Source organism: Bubalus bubalis, chromosome 12, assembly GCF_019923935.1.
Source record: "Bubalus bubalis isolate 160015118507 breed Murrah chromosome 12, NDDB_SH_1, whole genome shotgun sequence".
NCBI classification, from domain to species: domain Eukaryota; kingdom Metazoa; phylum Chordata; class Mammalia; order Artiodactyla; family Bovidae; genus Bubalus; species Bubalus bubalis.
This window is the reverse complement of record NC_059168.1, coordinates 21,745,044-21,769,643: the sequence shown is the minus strand read 5'-3', so window position 1 is coordinate 21,769,643 and position 24,600 is coordinate 21,745,044. Positions and strand designations below refer to the sequence as shown.

Below are 24,600 nucleotides of genomic sequence, written 5' to 3'. Positions count from 1 at the left end.
GATTTGGTAGAATGTTAAATGGAAGCCTAGAAAACAAAATACTTCCCAAATGATGAAGGTTGCAAACATTTTTCTTCTTTTTTTCTTTAAACTTTTTCTTCTGAAATAACTGTAGACTCAAATGCAGTTGAAAGAAGTAAAATGGTGAGTAGGATGGAGGATGAGTGGGAAGGAGGCTCAAGAAAGAGGAGTCACATGTACACTTACAACTGATTCATGTTGTACAGCAGAAATTAATACAACATTGTAATTATAACCCAATTAAAAAATAACTTGTGTGTAGGCAAGATCCTACATTACCCATCACTCAATTTCCCCAAACAGTAATGTCTTATATGACTCTGGGATAATAGCACAACCAGGAAACTGACAATGATACAATCCATCCACCTTATTCAGATTTCACCATTTTTATACACTCACTTGTGTGTGTGCACACTTAGTTCCACGGAATGTCACCATGTGTGCAGATTATGTGACCACTTTCATGGTCCAGATACAGGGCATTTCCATCATGAGAATGCCCTGAATTATCTACCCTTTTACAGCCATAGCCACTTCTCTCCCCTTTGTTTACTTTTGTTTTCATAAGACAAAGATGTGGGCAAGACTTGGTTTAGGATAAGGAAAATATTTTAACAACCTAATTTTTCAGATGGTGACATCTATAAGTGGATTTTCCCTTTAGTCCAAAAAAATGTTGTTTGGACAATCAAAATCAAAAACAAAAAAGCCAAACAGAGTTATGTAGTGTCTGTTTATCCTCCGGGACTGGTCATCAAACTTCAAGTTCACAAGTTTGGGATTTTGGAGGGGGGTTGCAGTGGGGTTTTGCTATTGTGGCTATTGTTCTGCTTATTCTTTTTCGTTTAACAATTGCACAGGGACTTTGAATGATAAATCCTGCTGAGCCCTGAGTCAGTCTGGCCCGAAGTTACACACTCAGTTGAGGGTTGAGTGGAGGCAGGTGGGCCTGGCTCAAGAAACTCTGTTCCTAACTCTGCTCCTAGAGACCCAAGACTGAACTCCCACCTCCTCTCATTTAAAACTAAACAAGCCCCTCCGTCTCCCAAGGAATGCTCACTGAGGCTGGCTTTTATGGCCCTATGATTTATTTTTATGCCAACAATTGTTTTATATCTAAGAGCATCCTAAATTATCCATGCATTACCCACATTAAAAGTGTCCTTTAAAAACTAGTACTACTGAGGCTTTTGTCTGACCCTCAGCCCCTTTCATTTTCCTAAGAATACAACGTGGGGCCTTCTCAGGGCTGGGGGTAGTGAATCTGTACTCTGATGTCTATGAGGACGCGAGTTTGAAAAATGAGGCCTCAGCTAATAAAGGAAGGGAAGAAAAGGGATAAGATTTTTAGCCTCCCAGGGCTACAGTCCTTCAGTCTCTGTGTAATCCCCCAAATTTGGAAAAGTTGATGTTCTAAGAATTTTTCCAGACCCAGGTGACTTCTAAGTGCTCTGTTTACAGTGATCATCCAGATTCCAGATCACTGCCAGTTACAGCCTCATATCACCAGGTAGAAAACGCACCCACAGAACTTAGAAGGAAGGGCCTCTGTGGCAGAACTGGGTTAGGCGGGCTGACTGGTTGACCATTTACCTGTCAGTCACGAAAGACAGAGAAGACAGTGCCAACCACCAACGGGTGCTGCTGCCTCCAGTTAACACCGGCTTGAGTAAGTGGCCATGACAGTGAGAAGTGTCAGAAAACCCAGTCATGCTCACTTGAGTAACAGGACTCCAGAGAAGCAAAAATAGGCTTATTCAAAGTGCCTGCACATCTAGAGTAATAGCGCCCCGATGCTAAGCGTACTCAGGTGAGACTGCTAACTTGGCACTCACTCATCACTATCACACTCATGTCCTGAGAAGCAGCAGGAGGAAAGATTTTTTTCCCCAAAGCCACGTTCAATTTCAGCCTTCAATTCAGCTCTTTTGACTCCTTCTTAGGCAAAAATGTCCTTCACCTGCTAATTGGTAAGACCAGCTGTTTCTCCACACACTCCCCACCCAACCTCCTGCTTTGAAATGAAATCACTGCTCAGTTTAAAACCTTCTGGTGACTTCCATCACCCTTGGATTAAAATCCAAGCCACTGCCTGCTTCTCTGCCTCACAGGATGCTGTCCCTCCCCTCCTTGCTCTCCCACCACACTGGTCTCTCAGTAGCTCAAAACACAAGCATCACCCCAGCCCTCCTTGGGGCGTGGCATTGTGCCTTCCTCTGCCCGCAGCACACTCCCCATTTAGAATAGGGTACCCTAGGCCAACTCATTTCTCTTTCTCACAGCTTTTATGGCTGTCATAAATGATCATTTGTGTCTTCCCACAACAGAAATGGAGAAGGATTTTATTGCCTTAATCTCTGTGTGTCTTTAGTATGTAAAGCAGTGCCTGGCCCACAGTAAGTCCTCAAAAAATATCTGTAGAATAAAATGAATGAATGTGTTTTTGTGCATAAAAATGATACCAGGGACTCCATCACTAATGATGGACTGAGCTGACCCTCTGCCCAGAGGCGTGGACTGTGCTGAGCTATCATCCTCTGCTAGAGGGTTCCTGAGAACCAATGGTCCACTTTTGCTAAGAGTCCACATCAGAGCTAGGGGGCAATATGAAAGAATGGGACAGAAAAATCAGATCTGCCTCATACGGAGATTAAACCCAAGACATCTCCATCTAATCTTGCAATGCACCACAATAGGGAAATCAGGACTGTGTTTTTAACATTGCTATTTTCTTTAAATTCTGTATTGCCTACCAAAGCCAAAGAACCTTTTGGTTGCTTTTCTCACAAGTGAAAATAAAATTAACAGAGAGATAACAAAGTGAAGCTACATGCTGCAGAATAGCCTTCACTTTTTCTGGGAAAGGTGTCAGAGGTGCTCCACGTACCTGTCATGAGGAAAAGGAGTCCAGCCACATGCTGGGTCAGGCTTTCCTCCCAGAAGAAGCTGACCGTGGCCACGATGCAGCCACAAAGCAGGACAGCCACAGCCATGCCCAGGAAGCCAGCAGTGATTCTTCTTAAATCTAATCTCAAATACAAACATTCAAAATAACAAGAAGGAGAGTTATTGAAAATTAGAGAATGAAGAGCTCTGTATACACTGTGAAAATTAATAAGTTGCATGGATAGGCATAGCATCTATAGGGCCAAGGTGATTTAGGAAATAAACTTCCCAGGTATTCAGTAAGAGGACAGATGGGGTATAACGAATTGAGGTATCAGCATCTGCCTTCTCTAAATCCATGGAAAAGTCCATACCAAGTAGAACACAGACCAGAGGACACCAGGGCAAACAAGGGTTATAGATAACGAGTTACTTAACAAACTAAGAGTCTGTTTGCAAACAAACAAGGTTGTACTGAACAAACTGAAGAAGGTTTGCAAAAGATCTTTATTATCCTTCAAAGAGCAACAGAAACCTAGGTCGCCACCAACTACAGTGACTAATTAATTTGACTTTGGAGAAAAAGTCTAAAAAGTCAGCTACAGTGAAACATGGTTTTACCTGCACACCAAGGATGCCAATTATTTTATTTTTCAGTTATAGTTCCTCCTGCCTATTTTCAAAAAGAATTTGAGAAAGTGAAAGCAGTTGTACCTAAAATGGGACCCAAGATGCACGTATAAGACATCTGCTCATAAAGGCCCTCTCCCCTAAACACAGGTCCTACAACTCATGCATCCAAGTACTCAGGTTAAGGAAGGGCTGTTTTCATGGCCAAGCCCACTGTATATGCAACTGTCAAGTTTGGTCTATCACAAAACCACCAATGGTTGTGATCACGGGGCCAGGAACCCATCCCCTCCCCACCTGCTGGGCCATAACCAAGAGATGGACTGACTTCATGTACTTTGGTGCACTGGGCTTCCCTGGTGGCTCAGATGGTAAAGAATCTGCCTGCAATACAGGAGAGGCAGGTTCAATCCCTGGGTCAGGAAGATGCTCTGGGGAAGGGAATAGTAACCCATTCCACTATTCTTGCCTAGAGAATTCCATGGACGGGGAGCTATAGTCCGCATGGTTGCAAAGAGTCAGACATGACTGAGCAAAGAACACACTCTGATTGCCCACCCTCCTGTTATTTTTTCTATTTTCCTCTCTCCTTTTTAAAATTTGAATGAAGATACTTTTAAAAATTGTGGCTAAATTTCTCTGATCCCTCTTAAAGCAATAGATCCCAAACATAAGGCTGACCCTGGGGCCAGTCACCAGTCCTGGGCAAGGTGGATCATGCACACCTATGCACCTACAGAGCCCAGGCAATAGGCACACCCTGCTGCATGAGCGTGGGCGGCTCTGCCAGGGTGCCCAGGCAGACACCACCTCACTGTGTGCTCCTGCGGCTCCCCGGCAACTCAAGGTGGCGTATACACGGTGAATTACAGTAGCGTCCGGTCTTGGCCTTGTCACACATGGTTCATCCCTTTCTTTCAAAAGAATTTCTTATTTCCAGCTCAGAGCATCTATACTGAATCAGGGCATTGCAGCCTAGAAGGGAAAGTGTATACATCACAGAGCTAGGGGTCACAGACACAGTTCATTTAAAGGGGTTGTTTAATATTACAGTGTAGGTCATTTTGAGACATTCAATATCATCATAGCTCAGCCACCATAATCTCACAACCTCCTAAATTCCCTGTGATTCAAGTTTTATTTTCTATGGCCATTAAAACGTATACACACAAGGTTCAGATATAATCCACATGGGATTTGTATTAGTACCAGACATGTTAAGCTTATCTGGTAAACATGGTACAGATCACCAAGTGTGACTGTCTTGGAAAGAGCCACGCCTGAGACTGCTGAAAGCATCTTTCCATGAGAACCTCAAAGAGGATTAGGACAGTGCTCAACGTGGTCTTGTTGGGCAGTGACAGGGTACAAACTCAGAGTAAAGAGATAAGGTTCTTTTTCAGGACCCAGTAATGATCTTTTCTCACCTAAAACCAATGACTATGTGGCTTTCTGGATAGATGATTAAGGCAAAGAACCCCAAACATGCTCAAAAGTAATTATAAGAACACTTAGATAAGGCTCTAACTAAGGTCTGTTGAGAAATGACCATTAAGATCAGCCAGCCAAAAATAATTTTCAGGAATTTTCAGGTTTATTAAGAAATAAACCACATTTAAGCCAAGGACTTTCCAAGTTCTAAATGTGCCGATCACAATATCTATAATATTATACCACTGCTGTGGGCAGTATCTTAAGAGCTTCCATTTATGTGTTTGAGATTCAAAATAGAGCCCTTTGCTCTGCAGAGAGATTTTACTTTGCAAAATGAAACTCTGCCTTTGTAGTGACTTTGGTCACCAAACAAGATCACTGAAGTCCTTGCACTCACTGCATTGGAAATGACAATGTCAACCTCTGACTGGGGTAAACACTAAAAAGAATTAGGCCTAGTTTTTTTTTACTTTCCTGTATTAGCTATCCCTAGGCAACGTGAATCAATAGTTTTCAGGTAAATATCAGTTTTCTTCAGTGTCACTCTGACAATCCTTTCTGACTTTCACATTTTCCTGACAGTAACAAAAGAGTTCCTGCCATCAAGATGTGGAGGTAACAGACACCTTCTGAGAAAATTATAACATACACTCAATAAAGATATTTGAGTAGAAAAACCAAGGTCTGAGACAGAAACGGTAACTAAAATGAATATTGGATAAACAAAACAAAAATAAGAGCACCTAAGGTATAATCTCCTGGGCTCATTGAGACAATTACCAGATCAGGGCCTTGTACCCCATGACTTGGTAAAGGAAACACCCAGGATGTGGCTTGTATACAGATGCCACCAGGACAGACAAGCTCTCTGCACTGTCTCCCAGAACCCCAAGCCTCACTCTCACACGTCCGATCTGCAAACAAGCTGTGACCTTGGCATGGTGACATGACCCTCTGAGTCTCTGCCCAAGTCAGATGGGGCCCAGAGGCCCACACAGGATCAGCACAGCATCTTTCAGTCCAGATCTGAAACGGCTGGTGGGAATGCTTTTTGTTCAGAAAGACACCGCTTCCTCTCTGACCCTTTCCCGGAAATACTCACGAAGCAGGTGCCATTCATCTTGCTGGATTGTCTTGGTCAAATTGAAAGGGATGTTTCGTAAGCGGATTGGCTGAGAAAAGTGGTACTTGATGGCTGTACATCGCTGTGCAATACCTTGAAGGAAATAAGAAATGTGAGCTACTAGTTTGTGCATTTGTAATAGAATTCTGGAAACTGAAGGCAGGATAATGCATCCTAAACTGGCTTGAAGGGACAAGGGAGAAGAATCTATTGATTACTCTCATTAATAGAGACACGTCAAAGCAGTAAAAACCCAAAACATGAAATAATTTTTTAAATCATGTTTCTACCTTTGAATGTATTAAATTTGATAAGAATCTAAACTCCCTTAATTGTTTTTTTCAACACTGAATTTGTGTTAATTAAACACAAAACTCCTCAAGGAGACATGGTCTAAAAGTATACAGAGGATTGGGAGAAATCAGCTTGGAATGTTAACACAGATAAATCTCATGCATCCAAATTTGATCCAACCTCAAACTCTCAAATAATCAAAAAGTACATCAGGAAGTGTGTTGTTTGTAAACCAGAAGACATTTTTCCATAAAGAGCCTTCCACATGATGGTTTAAGTGGTAATTAGGTCTCCAGACAACCCACAAGAGCCTAACTAGCCTTAGAGTAGCTGAAGTAATTCCTTAATACAAATTTTATTGATCTGAATTCAAGGTCCTAAGAGAAAGGGTAATATTAAAAGGAGAAAGAAATGTGTTTCCTCCCTTTTCTGGTTGTTTGCATAATATTTTGAAAAGGGAAAATACTCACTACTTTATCTAGCAACTTCTTCTATATTCCCTTCCAATCCATGCTTTTATTGCATAGATTAACACAGGCCTATTCTTTCCCCTAAAATTTGCTGAATCCAACAAAAGTATCTATCTTCATTTCGAAGTACAATATAACAAAACTTTGTTCTTTCCTTGTAAATCACCGTGATCAGTTGTTTGGATAAATGCAAACTGATTAGATTAATTTTAAAGAGCTGTGAGTAAATGTTAATCCTTTAACTCAAGCAGCTGTTAAAAAATATTCTCATAGATGCAAATAAATCTCTAATTGGTAGACTTTGAGTAAATGTAATAATAAAGTGAAATTTTTTTTAAAGATCAGACATTGAAAAGGGAGATTAATATTTGAGCACAGTTAATATCATGAGCCAGTTAGCCCCTGATATGAAGGCACCTACAGGATCATCTCTCATAAATAGTTTCTCAGTCATTAGTGTACGTAAGAATCACCTGGGGAGATAGTTTAACATGCAGACCCTGGACCTCACCAAAGATCTTCTGAATCAAAAGATTTGGGACAGAGCCACAAACCTGACTTTTAACAAACATCCCAAGTAATTCTGATACAGGCAGCTGAAAAATACTACCCAAGACTATCTCTGGTTTTTGGAAGCTTATTTTTCTTTTCCTTATGAAACCACAGATTCTCCAAAAAGCTCAAAGCTCCCTTTTATTTTTCTCCTTGGTTGTGAGGTCTATAAGGCATATAAGTTCAGTGTTTATATATGTTATGTGTTTATAAGTCAGAAAATTCCTGTGCTTACAAAGAGCAAATGATCTGAGCTGAGAATAATAATAGATAACAGACTGAAAATGTATTAATGGTTTACATTTGTGTTTTTCAAAATTATCATTCTACTTGATACTCATCCTTGGGCTAACTTTGAGGCTCTAAGCAGGAACTGAAGGGCTAAAGCAGAGTTGAACGACATGCCCCAACACACACACACCATCCATCAGCAAAGACTGGTAACTTATTGGTTCTAGGCAGTTAAGGACATTTCTGTACAGTCATTAGCTTCCCACTAAGCTAGTCAAGCAGAGACTTTAGGGCCTACATATGACAAAGGATACAGACTTCACAGAATTAGTTCAGTAGAGTCACTGAACAAACAAACAAACAAAAAAAAAAACAGTGACACAAAAACAATAACAAACTCTGAGCAGGAGGGAGAATCTAATTTCCAGAATTGCTATATAATTTTAAATGCCCAGTTTCAACTTCAAACTACAAAGCAAACACAGAAAAGGAACATATGACTCATACATAGGAAAAAAAAAGGTCAGTCGATAGAAACTATCACTTGAAGAAGCCCAGACACTGGATTTACTTAACCAAGACTTCACAATTCAAAGCTTTGTTTCTTGGTTTTTGTTTTCTGTTTTTAACACACTGCAAAACATGTGAGATCTTAGCTCCCCAACAATGGATTGAACCCCTGCCCCCTGCAGTGGAAATGTGGAGTCTTAACCACTGGACCACCAGGGAAGTCCCTAACCAAGACTTTAAATCAAATGTTCTAAATATGTTAAAAGAATTAAAGGAAACCATGTCCAAGGAACTAAATGCAAGTGTGAGAATGATGTTTCACCAAATAGAGAATATCAGTAAAGTGATGAAATGTATGAAAAGAAAAATAAATAGAAAATCAAAAGTTGAAAAGTATAATAACTGAAATTTAAAAATTTATTAGAGGGGCTCAACAAAGTTTTGAGCAGGCAGGAAAAATAATCAGTCAACTTGAAGATAGATCGATTGATATTATCCAGTCTGAGGAATATAATGGGAGTCCCAGAAATGAGGAGAGGAAAAAGGGACAAAAAGAATATTTGAAGAAATAATTGTCAGAACTTTCCCAATTTGGTGAAAAACATGAATCTATACATCTAAGAAGTTTGATGAAGTAAAAAAAGGACAAACTCATATTCAGACACACCATCATCAAATTCTTGAAAGCCAAAGATGGAGACTCTTGAAAACCACAAGAAATAAAACAATGTATCATATGTAAGGACTCCTCAAAAGATTAGAAACTGATTTCTCATCAGAAACCATGGAGGTCAGAGGGAGTAGAATGACATATTCAAAGCACTGAAAGAAGGATTGTCAACAAAGAATTTTAAATGCAGCAAAGTTATCCTTCAGAAATGAACAGGAAATGAAGACATTTCCAGTTAAACAAAAACTGAGAGAATGTGTCACTAGCAGACCTGGCCTATAAGAAATAGTAAAGGAAGTCCTTCAGGCTGAATGAAGCAACAGTAACTGAATCCACATGGAGAAACAAGCAAACAACAAAACCATTTGTAATGTTACAAAACAGGGAAACATAAATGGAATTACATTAAATATAAATAGACCAAACATTCCAACAAAAGCAGAGATTGCATTACAGATAAAACAACATGATCCTTATGTGATACCCACTAGAGACACACTTTAGATTCAAAGACACAAGTAGGTTGGAAGTAAAAGATGAAAGAAGATACACCATGAAAATAGTCACCGAAAGAGAGATGGAATAGCTATACTAAAATCAAACAAAATTAGACTTTAAGACAAAAACTGTTATTAGAGACAAAGAAAGACAATTTATAATGATAAAAGGGTCAACTCACTAAGAAGATATAACAACTTTAAACACATTTTATCCACTTACCAACAAAGCCCCAAAATACTAAAAAAAAAACAAAACTGACATAATTAAAGGAAGAAATAGACAATTCAACAGTAATATTTGGAGACTTTAGCACTCCACTTTCAATAATGGTAGAATAGCAGAGAGTCAAGAAATAAACAGAAGATTTGAACAACACTATAAACCAACTCGACAAAACAGGCATCTACAGAACACTCCACCAAACAGCAGAATATACGTAATTTTCAAGCGTACATCAGACACTCCCCAGCATACACCATATTTTATGCAATAAAATAAGTCTCAATGCATTTAAAAGTCATACAAAGTATGTTCTCTGACTGCAATATAATGAAATTGGAAATCAATAACAGAAGGAAATTTTGGAAATTCAGAAATTTGTGGAAATTAAGTAACACTTCTAAACAATGAATGAGTCAAAAAGAAATTACAAGGAAAGTTTAAAAACACTTTGAGATTAATGAAAACAAAATCACAATATGTGAAAATCTATGAGATGCAGCTCGGAGAAGGCAATGGCAACCCACTCCAGTGTTCTTGCCTGGAGAATCCCAGGGGCGGCGGAGCCTGGTGGGCTGCCATCTATGGGGTCGCACAGAGTCGGACACGACTGAAGCGACTTAGCAGCAGCAGCAGCATGAGATGCAGTTAAAGCACTGCTTAGAGGGAATTTACGCCTGTAAATGCCTATATTAAAAGAGAAAGTCTCAAATCAGCAGCCTGACTTTCTGAAGAAACTAAAAAGAGAAGAACAAACTAAACCCAAAGCAGAGAGATTACATAATTAGGGTAGAAGTAAAGTTAGTACTGATTAGAAAAATGAGGAAAGTTTTTTTAAAAAATTGATTTTTTAAAAGATTAATAGAATTGATAAATCCTTATCTAGACCATTCAAGGCAAAAGGAGAGAAGACTTGAGTTACTAAATTCAGGAACGAAACAGAAGACAACACTTTACAAAAACAAAACATGGTAACAAGAGAATACTGTGAAAAAATTATATGTCAACAAATTAGATACTACAGATTATATGAGAACTTCCTAGAGAGACACAAATTACCAAAACTGACTCAAGAAGAAATAGAACATGTAAACTGATCGATATCAACTAAAGAGCCTTGAGTTAGTTATCAACTTAGTTTAAAAAAAAAAGAATTCCCACAAAGGAAAGTCCAGAACCAAAGAGCTTCACTGGTGAACTTTACCAAATGTTTAAAGAAAAATTAACCATGTTTCATAAACACTTAAAAAAAAAAAAAGAGGAGGGAACAATCCCCAAATCATTGGATGAGGCCAGGTTTGCCTTGATACGAAAAACAAAGGCATCACAAGAAAAGAATATTACAAAACATTTCTTATGATTATGTATTCAAAAGTCCTCAATAAAGTACTAGCAAACTGAATTCACCAACATATAAAAAGGATAGAACATCATGACCAAATGCAATTTATGCCAGGATGGTAAGATTGGTTCAACATAAGATGAATTGATATAATATGCCTTATCAATAGAATGAAGTGCAGAAACCACCTCATAAATGAAAAAAAAAAAAAAGCATTTGTCAAAATTTGATACTCACCAATTCCCCTAAGAACTAGACATAAAATAGGTATTATTAATTCCATTAGGTGGGAGGAAAAATCTGATGCTCACAAAGGTTAAGTAACTAGACCAAAGCAATAGTACAAAGTACAAAGCAATAACCACACTTTAACATATACAATGTCACCCAAACTTTGCATAATGCTCACTCAGGAAAGTTAGGAATCCTTACTCTTTTAGAAATGCCTCTTAATTCTCTGGGTGGTGAGACCTGTAGTTAGTTTGTTTTCATGGAAAGGCATTTTATTTTAAACACGGGAGTATATTAATGTCAATCCCAAACTCCCAATCTATCCTTTCCTCTCATCCTTCCCCCCTGGTAATCATAAATTCAAAAACTGTAGTTATTAAATGAACTGTCAGTTTGAAGTGAAAAACAAATTTTTCAGTTTAGTACAAGCATATGCTCTTTTGGAAACAAACCTGATACCGAAATTGAGGCTTCTGTCTGTACATTTTCCATACCTTTCAACACACATTATTCAGAGACTGCATTGGCTCATGGTTGACTCAGTGGCCTCATCCTTCCTGCATCTCACAGAAGCTGCTTAAGGCTAGATATGGGGTTGGACTGGGAAGATTGCTCTCAGACTTAGAGGGCTGGCCTTCTACCATCTCCTGTGCTAAGAAAATCTTTGGTCCCTTGCTAAACATCATTACTAATACTCTCAGAGCCCATCTCCTCTTCCACCCCTGCTGGAAATGGGTGTGATCCCAGGGGGCAGAGGCAGTAGCAGAAAGGAGGCGGGCTGCCAGCCCGGTGTTCTTCTGCTTCCCACACGTGCCAGGAGTGAGGTAAGCAGTGCACACACAACCAAATTACCTTTCCTTCCCCAGGAGGCTTCCAGGCTAAATTTAAACTGCCAAGAACTCTGAAATGAGAAGACATAGGAAGTGGGGAGAGTGACAAGGTCTGAATGGAGCATCTAAAATCCCAAAGATTAGGAGTATGGTGGGGAACCCAGAGCAACTTCCTTGAGTTTGCAAGAAAATGCTCTACAGCCCAGGAGTTACACTCCCTTGAAAGATTATTCGAGATTTCAGGCAGAAGTGGGGGTAAAGATGGAGAAAGGACAGATCAGCAGTAGGGTCAGAGGCCTGCCATTAGCTCTTTTATATCCTTTAAACATTTGTTCCACCATCATAGCAGAAAGTCAAATCGATTTGAAAAGGAAAGTATATTATTAAGCTCTAATTTCCTATAGCATGCACGTAAAACTGACAAAATGAAACTTCATGAAAATCACACAGGAAAAGACCTGCAGTTGCTTGATGGTTTGCTAAAGACAAAGTTCTGATAAAAAGACAAGAATATGTATATACATAGAGGGTGGTCAAGATAGAAGTTCCGTGAGATATATTGAAGAGCGATACTGTGAAAATCCACAAGGAGGCATTAGATGCAAATTTTTTCAAAGCCATGCATGCAAACTTTGAAATTAACTGGCTTTCCGGGCTTAGAGAGCAATGAATCTGGTTCTCTGGAAAGGAACACAAAAAGCATGAGATCATAGCACCAGATGGCATCACACAATGGGGGGAAGAGACACGCAGGGGGTTGAAAAGAACAACTCGTGGTCTATATTTAGTGATTAATTAGCTTCTTAAAGGGCCAATCAGTTCAGTTCAGTCGCCCAGTCGTGTCCAACACTTTGCGACCCCATGAATCGCAGCACGCCAGGCCTCCCTGTCCATCACCAACAACAGAGCCACTCTAATGATGATATAAACCACAGAATAAGATATATAGACTATGCTAAAGATGGGGCTTAGGGGCTGGTGAATTTCTGTTGTTTCTGATGCTTAAGAAAAATGAATCAAATTCTGAGCTAAGTTACAGAAACACATACTCTAGGTAAAATGACTGAGAAAAGTGAGAAACAGCAGAAGATGCTGTAAAAAATCATCAATCAATGATGAGGCAGTACATGCAGTGGCTAAAGGCCTTGCAGTCAGCCAGGCTCAGATGTGAATCCCAGCTGTACGATTTTGGGCAAATTACGTAACCTCTCTACGACTCAGTTCCCTCATCTGTAAAAGAGTGGGAACAATGGCAGATATTTCATGGGGTTATTGTGAGAAACAGAGATAGCACAGGATGTGGCCCACTCTAAGGCTCAGTAAACGTCAGCATTGGATTACGAGTTATCTCTCAGCATCTGCCCATGTTCACCACCAGAACAATCAGACACACTAGGAGTCTGAACCTTAAATGAGCATCGCTGCTGCTGCTGCTGCTAAGTCGCTTCAGTCGTATCTGACTCTGTGCGACCCCATAGACAGCAGCCCACCAGGCTCCCCTGTCCCTGGGATTCTCCAGGCAAGAACACTGGAGTGGGTTGCCATCTCCTTCTCCAATGCATGAAAGTGAAAAGTGAAAGTGAAGTCGCTCAGTCGTATCCGACCTTCAGTGACCCCATGGACTGCAGCCTTCCAGGCTCCTCCATCCATGGGATTTTCCAAGCAAGAGTACTGGAGTGGGGTGCCATTGCCTTCTCCAAAATGAGCATCGCACATCAACCCAAATGCACAGAGAAATACACACACTCATGAAACACCTGACTGTACAATGGTCTAACCAGTGGCTCTCCTCTTTCCTCTCCTTCTTCACCACCTCTCAAGACTCCTATCAAGTCTTCACTTCACACCGGAACAGCTGGCTAACTGGCCAATTTGCCACTATTTCCCCACCTTCTACCCTACCCTGCATGCCACAGATAAACTTGCTGTGTGAAGGTGTGGGGCCTCTGGAGCCTTAGGTGCTCATCTATAAGGTAGGATAGGAAAACCTTTATGATTGTTGCTATATCCACCTGCCTTTCACAGTATCATGAACTTAATATGTTTCTTTAAATTGATAACTCTACCAAAGCCTTTGGCTATGTGGGTCACAATAAACTGTGGAAAATTCTGAAAGAGATGGAATACCAGACCACCTGACCTGCCTCTTGAGAAACCTGTATGCAGGTCAGGAAGCAACAGTCAGAACTGGACATGGAAAAAAAAAAAAGAACTGGACATGGAACAACAGACTGGTTCCAAATAGGAAAAGGAGTATGTCAAGACTGTATATTGTCACCTTGCTTATTTAACTTAATATGCAGAGTACATCATGAGAAACACTGGGCTGGAGGAAGCACAAGCTGGAATCAAGATTGCCGGGAGAATATCAATAACCTCAGATATGCAGATGACACCACCCTTATGGCAGAAAGTGAAGAAGAACTAAAGAGCCTCTTGATGAAAGTGAAAGAGGACTGAAAAAGTTGGTTTAAAGCTCAACATTCAGAAAACTAAAGATCATGGCATCCAGCCCCATCGCTTCATGGCAAATAGATGGGGAAACAGTGGAAACAGTGGATGATTTTATTTTGGGGGGCTCCAAAATCACTGCAGATGGTGACTGCAGCCGTGAAATTAAAAGACACTTACTCCTTGGAAGGAAAGTTATGACCAACCTAGACAGCATATTCAAAAGCAGAGACATTACTTTACCAACAAAGGTCTGTCTAGTCAAGGCTATGGTTTTTCTAGTGGTCATGTATGGATGTGAGAGTTGGACTATAAAGAAAGCTGAGCGCGGAAGAATTGATGCTTTTGAACTGTGGTGTTGGAGAAGACTCTTGAGAGTCCCTTGGACTGTGAGGAGATCCAACTAGTCCATTCTAAAGAGATAAGTCCTGGATGTTCATGGGAAGGACTGATGCTGAAGCTGAAACTCCAATACTTTAGCCACCTGATGTGAAGAGCTGACTCATTTGAAAAGACCCTGATGCTGAGAAAGATTGAAAGCAGGAGGAGAAGGGGACAACAGAGGATGAGATGGTTGGATGGCATCACTGACTCAATGGACATGGGTTTGGGTGGACTCGGGGAGTTGGTGATGGACAGGGAGGCCTGGCGTGCTGCAGTTCATGGGGTCGCAGAGAGTCGGACAAGACTGAGAGACTGAACTGAACTGAACTGAACTGAAGTGGGACAGTTTTATTTGCCATCCTGTAACATTGTATTTGTTTTAGAATTCTGTATTTATTTGAAAACAAGGTGTCTTGCACAAGGTAGGTGCCATTTAATTGTATAATGAATAGCTTTAAAGCTGTGCCAATGTAGCAGCGTCCACATTTAGGCGAACAGAAGATAAGAACATTTCTAGGGGACTCAGACCAATAAGCTCAGAGTTTTCATTGTCCAACTCGTCTTGCTCCTTCTGAGACCATACCATCAGCTTCCTCCTGAGTCAAGCCCAGGTTACAAGCCCCTACCTTCTATCCCTGACTCCCAGCTCACTTACCTGTAACTGGTCCCCAGTGGCTCCCCCCACCCCTCCCAGACATGTCCCATCTCTTCCTATACCTCCAACCTTCCCCTTAGAACAACCCACAACCTACTAAGCCTTCAAGGCTCAAAGTCTTCATTCAAAAAGTCTTCTCTGAGCACATGGCCCATGCAGCTCACCCCCTCCTCTGGCTTTATTTTGATGTTCAAGGCTGAGCCACACAATCTGGCTCTAATTACTCAGTCTTTATTTCCTAACAAATCAGCAAATTTGCCTCCCCCCAAAATCTGAAATTCCTTAAGGGCCAGGCTGTGCCTTCCCTTCTGGGTCTGTGATGTTTAAGAGGTACATCGGCCACAGCTGTTGACGAATGCAGTATAACTGATACTTCGGGTCCTCTAGCAGGTGAAAGGGCTGGTGAATAGTGTGCATGGTTTCCTAAAACATTTCAAAAGCAACTTGGAATTCCATAACTGGCCCATGAGCAGAAGAATGAAGAACTCTTTCCCCACCAGCACTACCTGCACACATCCCAGGTTAAAAGGAAAGATCAACTGTGGGGTCACAGGGCAGGGTGGCCACCACGTTCTTCCCTAAGAGATTTAATTTCAGAGGAAGTCAGGTGCTAAACAGGAAAAAGGAAAGGTTTTCCTCATCACCTCCTTGAATCAGCATGAACAGCTCTCACTTAGATAAATAAACTAAGTACAGCAAGCCTAGTAGCTTAAAGCTGACTTTTAAGCCTAAAATGACCAAAACCAGTCCTGAAGGGCAAACCCATCATGAAGTGTCCAGAACTGAAGGGAGAAAGATATAAAATCAGTAAACCTATAGTGTTGCTGTCCATTAGAAATGTAACACACCACATAAATAATTTTAAATTTTCTAATAGTCACATTATAAAAATAAACAGGGGGTATTAATTTTAATATATATTAACAAGCAATCAAGATTTTGAAAATTATGAATGAGATATCTGACGTGCTTTTTTTTTTACACCAAGTCTTCAAAACCTGGTGTTTGTTTTTCCCTTATGGCACATCTCCTTTTGGAAGTCTCCTTTCAAGCACCCATAAGTCTCCTGTGGCTGGTGCCTCTTGCACTGGAGAGAGGAAGTTTCCAGATGAAGGTGAATAAGACTCTATAAAAGCAACTAAGAGCAAGAAGGTTGGATACTGGAAGTGCCTGAAAGATGTGAATGTTATTTTTTGCTGAGACTCTTTCTCTACAATATACTAGCTTGTTCTACTATAATTACTTATGATTAATACTAGTGGAGAGTCAATTTTTAGCAATGTGGAATTGTCTTTGTGTTCAATCTGTTGGAGCCAGACAACCTGGATTTGTATTCTGGCTTCACCACTCACTAGCTGTGTGCCCTTGGCCAGTTACTTAACCTCTCTGGGCATCAATTTCTTCTGTTGTAATATATAGACAATGACAGTTCATCTATCACACAGAGGAGTAAATATATAGTACTTCTACAATACTCATGTCATATTATTAGTGCAATTATTATTACTATTGTTAATACTACTACTGTTACTATTTCTACTGCTGCTATTTTGAACAAACCCAGACAACCACACTGTTAAAGGTAAGACGCTGGTGAGTTCCTTGAACTGTAGGAAACACATGATCTCTGGGGTTCAATGCCAGAGGGACGGTTCAATGCCAAGTCTGATGGATTCAACCTACTGCACAGATAGTGAACATCAACACAGGAAATTTTTTTAAAAAAGTGACAGTGGAGAAAACCAGAAATAATACTGGTCAAACAGGCCCAGTCCTGTGTAAAGGTGGACACTGTCACTGGGTTAGGGTGATGACTGGTCTGCTGAATTTAACTTTCCTTGAATTTAGTTATGTTGCTGAGTCTATAACATAATAAAACATTTAAAACTTGCAAACCAGGGATTCTCAGCTTTGAAACATCATGGTACACCATCAGGGACGTATCTGGTGGCTTCGGAATTTACAATTAGAGGCTGAAGAGAGGATGTGATTTTCTGTGGCTTATGGGGGATGTTAGCCCAGCTGAACACTCTCTACCGCTCTCTCTTTCTCCCTTCCTTCCCCCCCGCCCTCCCTCTTCTCTTCCCTCCTCTACCCGCTCTCTCTAGCAGGATATGAGAGAACTGAAATGTAGAGACAGGTCCTGGCCTCTTTTTTTCCATCTCAGAGGCGGCAGGATGGGAAACAGGGGAGTGATTCCACCACTGGAGAGAAGGCAGATGCACTAGTAACCGATACCCCTCCCTCGCCCTATTCCCTGAGCCCCGGCTCATGTGAAACCAAATACAGCCATCAGCTAGTGGATACAGGAGCATCACACGCTGTGTATTTTCCCTGCCACCCACAGGGGATACCGTGTTGCAGGGACAGGCCAACAGTCATTTCTAGTTACTCCTGCTCTGGTCACAACATGCTGACCTCAAAGAGATCAATACAGTCTGGACAATAGCTGTCTTAATAGTACCTGGGTCTGCTGTTAATACATACCTGAAGTTAAAATCTCCTGGACTCAGGAAGGCATCAAAACAGTCAGTGTGGGAAGCACATCGAAGCTGTCTTCCCCCTGCAGTCCCCAGGACTTTTTCAATTCATGTGAATGTCAATGAGTATATATTTTTTAATCAGAAGGTTAAACCCTTATACTCTACATATTGGGAGAAACTTGGGAATATGCGGGGTTTGTGTGTGCATTTAATATATGTCTATAAGAAGCAGCATGTGCAGTACTGTGCTCAGTCACCTCAGTCATGTCCTGCTCTTTGTGACCCTATGGACAGTAGCCTGCCAGGCTCCTCTGTCGATGGGATTCTCCAGGCAAGAATACTGGAGTCAGTTGCCATTCCCTTCTCCAGGGGATCTTCCCAACCCAGGGTTCAATCTCCTGCGTCTCTGCATTGCAGGCTGATTCTTTACCTGCTGAGCCACCTGGGAAGCCCCACAAAGAAGCTTCATGCAAGAGTGCAAACTAGAAGATCAGCTTTGGAACCAGCACATTGTGTAATTTAAACAATACACTTGACTACCCTGAGCCTCCGTTTCCTCATTTGTAGAACAGAGGTGATACAATCTCATAGAACTGTTCACGAGGGTCAAACGAGGTCACATATATGGAGTGTTCTAACACTGCCTAGCCCATAAGTGATGCTTCATAAACGCTAGTGTCCATTCACATCTCTCTCTTCCCGCCCTTTTCATAAGCAGGACCATTACAGTGTGAGTCCTGACCTGAGAGATGGCAGGAATTTCATCCTCGTCACCAGCATTTGGGGAAAAAAATACTGGCTGTGTGTCAATCACTATCTTTTGCCATCAGAGTCAATCACCTCATCATTTATTCTTTATTTCATTTGCTCATTCATTCAACATTCATTTAGCAAGTGCCCTTTAGATGAAGAACCTGCTTTCTGAATCTAGAACGTGGTTCCACAAAAACTGAAAACTAACAATATCAAACCAAACTACAACTCTAAAATGGGGAAAGGGGGAGAGAGTGGAGGATGAATGGGGAGTGAGAGGGAGCAATCTCCCACCTGCCACATGACGACCTATAAATACTGATGGCTTTAGCAATTCGCCAACTACTCAAAAAAGAGCAACTTTCTGGAGAAAAGCTGCCAATTGTAGAGTGGGTTGGCAGTGTCCCAGGGCAGATTATCCTTAAAAACAATGCACTCTTGGCCCTTTCCAGGTGCCTTCATAGAATTCTTCAAACTGACTACACTTTCAAAAGTTTGTTTCCTCCATGAAGATAAGCCCTGGATCGAGCTGAACTGACTAATTGCTACTATACATGGAGATGAGGAAAGCAGTTTGGTAGAGCTAATTTATGAAAATGTGGACAAGAGCAATAGCTCTGCTCAGACTGTGAAAAAAATCTAAACATATTTACTATCATGAACAATGTTCTCATGTCCCTTCACCAGATGGGCTGCTGGATTTATGCTGGGATGTGTCACAGACACACATCAAGATAAATGGAAACTAGAAGCCCCTTTAAAACCAGCCCTTAGGATCTCAAGAGAGAGCCTGTTCTATTGCTGGCTTGATTACTGACAGGGTTGTAGTCTTGGGCTTTGATAGATGATTGAAATCAATTTCAAAAACCATACAAACTATTTTAAAACAATATTTTCAACTTTTTCTGAGTAAAGATCAAGGCTAAGTTCCCAGATGTAATCTCACAAACGACAGAATGATCTCTGTTCGTTTCCAAGGCAAACCATTCAATATCACGGTAATCCAAGTCTATGCCCCAACTAGTAACACTGAAGAAGCTGAGGTTGAACACTTCTATGAAGACCTACAAGATCTTTTAGAACTCACACCCAAAAAAGATGTCCTTTTCATTATAGGGGACTGGAATGCAAAAGTAGGAAGACAAGAAACACCTGGAGTAACAGGCAAATTTGGCCTTGGGAGTACAGAATGAAGCAGGGCAAAGGCTAATAGAGTTCTACCAAGAGAATGCACTGGTCATAACAAACACCCTCTTCCAACACCACAAGAAGAGACTCTACACATGGACAATACCAGATGGTCAACACCGAAATCAGATTGATTATGTTCTTTGCTGGAGAAGGAAATGGCAACCCACTCCAGTATTCTTGCCTAGAGAATCCTATGGACAGAGGAGCCTGGTGGGCTACTGTCCATATGGTCGCCCAGAGTCAGGCATGACTGAAGCGACTTAGCAGCAGCATATTCAATGCAGCCAAAGATGGAGAAGCTCTATACAGTCAGCAAAACAAGACCAGGATCTGACTGTGGCTCAGATCATGACTCCTTATTGCCAAATTCAGACTTAAATTGAAGAAAGTAGGGAAAACCACTAGACCATTCAGGTATGACCTAAATCAAATCCCTTATGATTATACAGTGGAAGTGAGAAATTGATTTAAGGGACTAGATCTGATAGATAGAGTGAGTGACTGATGAACTATGGATGGAGGTTCATGACACTGTACAGGAAACAGGGATCAAGACCATCCCCATGGAAAAGAAATGCAAAAAAGCAAAATGGTTGTCTGAGGAGGCCTTACAAATAGCTGTGAAAAGAAGGGAAGCGAAAAGCAAAGGAGAAAAGGAAAGATATACCCATTTGAATGCAGAGTTCCAAAGAATAGCAAGGAGAGATAAGAAAGCCTTCCTCAGTGATCAATGCAAAGAAATAGAGGAAAACAATAGAATGGGAAAGACTAGAGATCTCTTCAAGAAAATTGGAGATACCAAGGGAACATTTCATGCAAAGATGGGCCCAATAAAGGACAGAAATAGTATGGACCTAACAGAAGCAGAAGATATTAAGAAGAGGTGGCAAGAATACACAGAAGAACTGTACAAAAAAGATCTTCATGACCCAGATAATCATGATGGTGTGATCACTCACCTACAGCAAGACATCCTGGAACATGAAGTCAAGTGGGCCTTAAGAAGCACCACTACGAACAAAGCTAGTGGAGGTAATGGAATTCCAGTTGAGCTATTTCAAATCCTAAAAGATGATGTTGTGAAAGTGCTGCCCTCAATATGCCAGCAAATTTGGAAAACTCAGCAGTGGCCACAGGACTGGAAAAGGATTTCATTCCAGTCCCAAAGAAAGGTAATGCCAAAGAATGCTCAAACTACTGAACAGTTGCACTCATCTCACACGCTAGTAAAGTGATGCTCAAAATTCTCCAAGCCAGGCTTCAGCAATATGTGAACCGTGAACTTCCAGATGTTCAAGCTGGTTTTAGAAAAGGCAGAGGAACCAGAGATCAAATTGCCAACATCTGCTGGATCATCAAAAAAGCAAGAGAGTTCCAGAAAAACATCTATTTCTGCTTTATTGACTATGCCAAAGCCTTTGACTGTGTGGATCACAATAAACTGTGGAAAATTCTGAAAGAGATGGGAATACCAGACTACCTGACCTGCCTCTTGAGAAACTTGTATGCAGGTCAGGAAGCAACAGTTAGAACTGGACATGGAACAACAGACTGGTTTCAAATAGGAAAAGGAGTACATCAAGACTGTATATTGTCACCTTGCTTATTTAACTTCTATGCAGAGTACATCATGAGAAACGCTGGGCTGGAGGAAGCACAAGCTGGAATCAAGATTGCAGGGAGAAATATCAGTAACCTGAGATATGCAGATGACACCACCCTTATGGCAGAAAATGAAGAACTAAAGAGCCTCTTGATGAAAGTGAAAGAGGAGAGTGAAAAAGTTGGCTTAAAGCTCAACATTCAGAAAACTAAGATCATGGCATCTGGTCCCATCACTTCATGGCAAATAGATAGGGAGACAGTGTCAGACTTTATTTTTCTGGGCTCCAACATCACTTCAGATGGTGACTGCAGCCATGAAATTAAAAGACGCTTGCTCCTTGGAAGGAAAGTTATGACAGTATATTAAAAAGCAGAGACATTACTTTGCCAACAAAGGTCTGTCTAGTCAAGGCTATGGTTTTTCCAGTAGTCATGTATGGATGTGAGAGTTGGACTCTAAAAAAAGCTGAATGCCGAAGTATTGATGCTTTTGAACTGTGGTGTTGGATAAGACTCTTGCGAGTCCCTTGGACTGCAAGGAGATCCAATCAGTCCATCCTAAAGGAGATAAGTCCTGGGTGTTCATTGGAAAAATTGATGCTGAAGCTGAAATTCCAATACTTTGGCCACCTGATGAGCCGACTCATTTGAAAAGACCCTGATGCTGGGAAAGATTGAGGGCAGGAGGAGAAGGGGACAACAGAGGATGAGATGGTTGGATGGCATCACTGACTCAATGGACATGAGTTTGGGTGAACTCCGGGCGTTGGTGATGGACAGGGAGGCCTGGCATGCTGCGATTCATGGGGTCGCAAAGAGTCAGACATGACTGAGTGACTGAACTGAACAGAACTGAAGCAATTTTAAGCAAAACTGACAGGTTTGAACTTCACTCCCTTTACTGTTTCAGTCTACCCTCTCATAGTTAGGTGGCCTGGTAGGTTCCAGAGGCAGGAAGCAAAGGAGCAAGAAAATCTCCAAATTGGATGAATTATCTATTATTCACTCCAACAAGAGCTGAAGATGGCACTCACTACCTTCCAGTGGCAAGAACCTTATGGCAGAAGAAGCCAAATCTCAAAGTCATTTGTAGCTGCAGCAGGAAGACAATAGGCAGGGCAAGATGCCCCTGTATCCAGCAGCTTTTACACCAGTTCCCATGAGTTCTGGCTCCTCCGACAGTTCTATGGGCATTTCTAAATCATGACATAAATCTGCAGCCAGATAGCACACTGTTGAGACCCCCCAGAATTGCTACAGTGTAGTTATAGGAAAATGATAATCATGCTCTTATTTATTATATTGCCTGTGACGCTATAGTCAACGTGCCTTCTCGTGCATCCTTATACGTTACATAAGGCACCTTTCCTGTCCCTTCACAAAGAGGGCACAGTGGTCTGCCTTAGGCCACACGACTAAATGGTGATGACGATAGTTTACCGAGGACTTGTTCTGTGCCAGGGTCTATGCTGAGAGCTTAACCCACATTTCCCCCGTGAGATAGGTTCTGTTTTACAGAGGAGAAAACAGAGGCTCAGAGGTTCAATGATCTGCCTGAAGTCCCCCAGCTAACAAGTGACAGAACTGGCACTGAATTTGCATCTGCTTCCAAAACCAGTTCTTAGATATCTTAACAGACTCTGTCAGATGAGCATCACTATGATCATATCTGACCACATCTGATCATAACTAATTAGTCCTCTTACATGAACAAGGACAAAGCAGGCAGCCATGGATGGACATATGGTGTTGCTTTTATTGTAATATTAATGTGTGTATTTCCATCCTCTTTGCTCTCATACTGCCCTTTACCCTCAAGGAAGCAGAAACAAAGACTGAAGGAAACCATTATCCAAAGCTCTGCGGGCAAAATTTCTTTCCCTGCTCGGCGAGCAGGTTTCCAGGTGCCCACAGAGGCAGAGGAAAAACAAAAAGGGCACAGGAGTAGCTGGGGAGAGAAAGGAAGGTGTAGAAAGGATGCGAGGGGCAGGAGGGCCATTCGAGGCAGAGATTCCACCTCAGAGCCCTGGACACACATGGGTCCCAAATCCAGTGGCGGGGGTGGGGGTGGGGGGTGTTGGGGTTCAATACCTAAAATGAGAATGGAAAGGATAAACTTCCCCCTTGACCAAGCAGAACTTACCTCTGATGGGAATCTCTGTGTGGGCTGGGAGGGGGAACGGGCAGGAGGAGGGAAGGCCCACCCCCCAGCTCCCTACTCTAAATTGAAGTCCCCATCCTTCCCCCTACCAGAACTAACCACCTACCCACACAGTCCAAGCAGCCAAAATTACCACTGGATGCTTAATCCTGAGGCATAAATGTGCCTCTGTCCAGTTCCAGTGATAGTGTGAAGGACAGCTGTAATTCTCTGTTTCCACCTGTGCTTATCACATCTAGTCATCACAAGTCCTTACTGGAGGACGAGCACAGGATGAGATAACCTGAATATAGTCCAGGACTGTATCTTGTTTACTACGGTTCTCACTGCACCTTATAATACACACACACACACACACACACACACACACACTTATACACACTGCCAGATTTCAGCCCACATCTCATCCAAACATCCCCACCAAATGTTTCCAGCCCTAATTTTACATCAGTCAGAATAAAAGACACAGACAACCGGGCAGGAAAAAAAAAAGTGCTAATAGGCAGTTCGGCTAAGTATCACTTCAATCAGCTATTTGTGGATATGGAGCTAAGAATCCAGGAAGTAGGCAGAGTTGATCTGAATGACAAAAATTACAGGTTAACCCTTAGCCCCCACTCATTTAGTCTGGTCAGCAGCAATGAACCTTTCCTTTGCTCCCCACCCGGCCCCCCAGCCTGTGCTCAGTGAGCTCTCTCCTTCAGCTACCAGCTCAGCCCAGAGCTATAGCCCATTAGCATTCCTATCACTCTCCTCAACCCAAGGGGAAAAACTTCCAGCTGCCTCATACTTAAGCATCACCCTCAGCACCATAAGCCTGAGCCTGTGCATAATTGACAAGGAATATGTTGATAAGAAGTGGGACTGTTCCAAGTTTCTGAAGGATAACTAGGTAATTAAAAGAAAAACCTAATTTAAGAAAATTCAGAAGAAATGCTTTAAAACCCTCTGGCAACATCCTTTATGGATT

At 41.5% G+C, this 24,600-nt stretch overlaps 1 protein-coding gene across 4 annotated transcripts in view; it reads right to left on the bottom strand.

Annotated features, from left to right (window-relative positions):
- TMEM178A (transmembrane protein 178A) overlaps window positions 1–24,600 on the bottom strand; it is a 59,519-nt gene that overhangs the window by 9,717 nt on the left and 25,202 nt on the right. Inside the window, exons 1-3 of one of the 4 annotated variants that reach the window (XM_044925845.2) lie at window positions 6,862–7,052; window positions 6,077–6,190; window positions 2,912–3,049 (exon numbers count right to left, since the gene is read on the bottom strand). In XM_044925845.2, the coding sequence (XP_044781780.1) occupies window positions 2,912–3,017 (106 nt within the window). In that variant the 5' untranslated portion in view covers window positions 3,018–3,049; window positions 6,077–6,190; window positions 6,862–7,052. The other 3 variants (XM_006071209.4, XM_044925844.2, XM_044925846.2) reach the window with 3 other exon arrangements.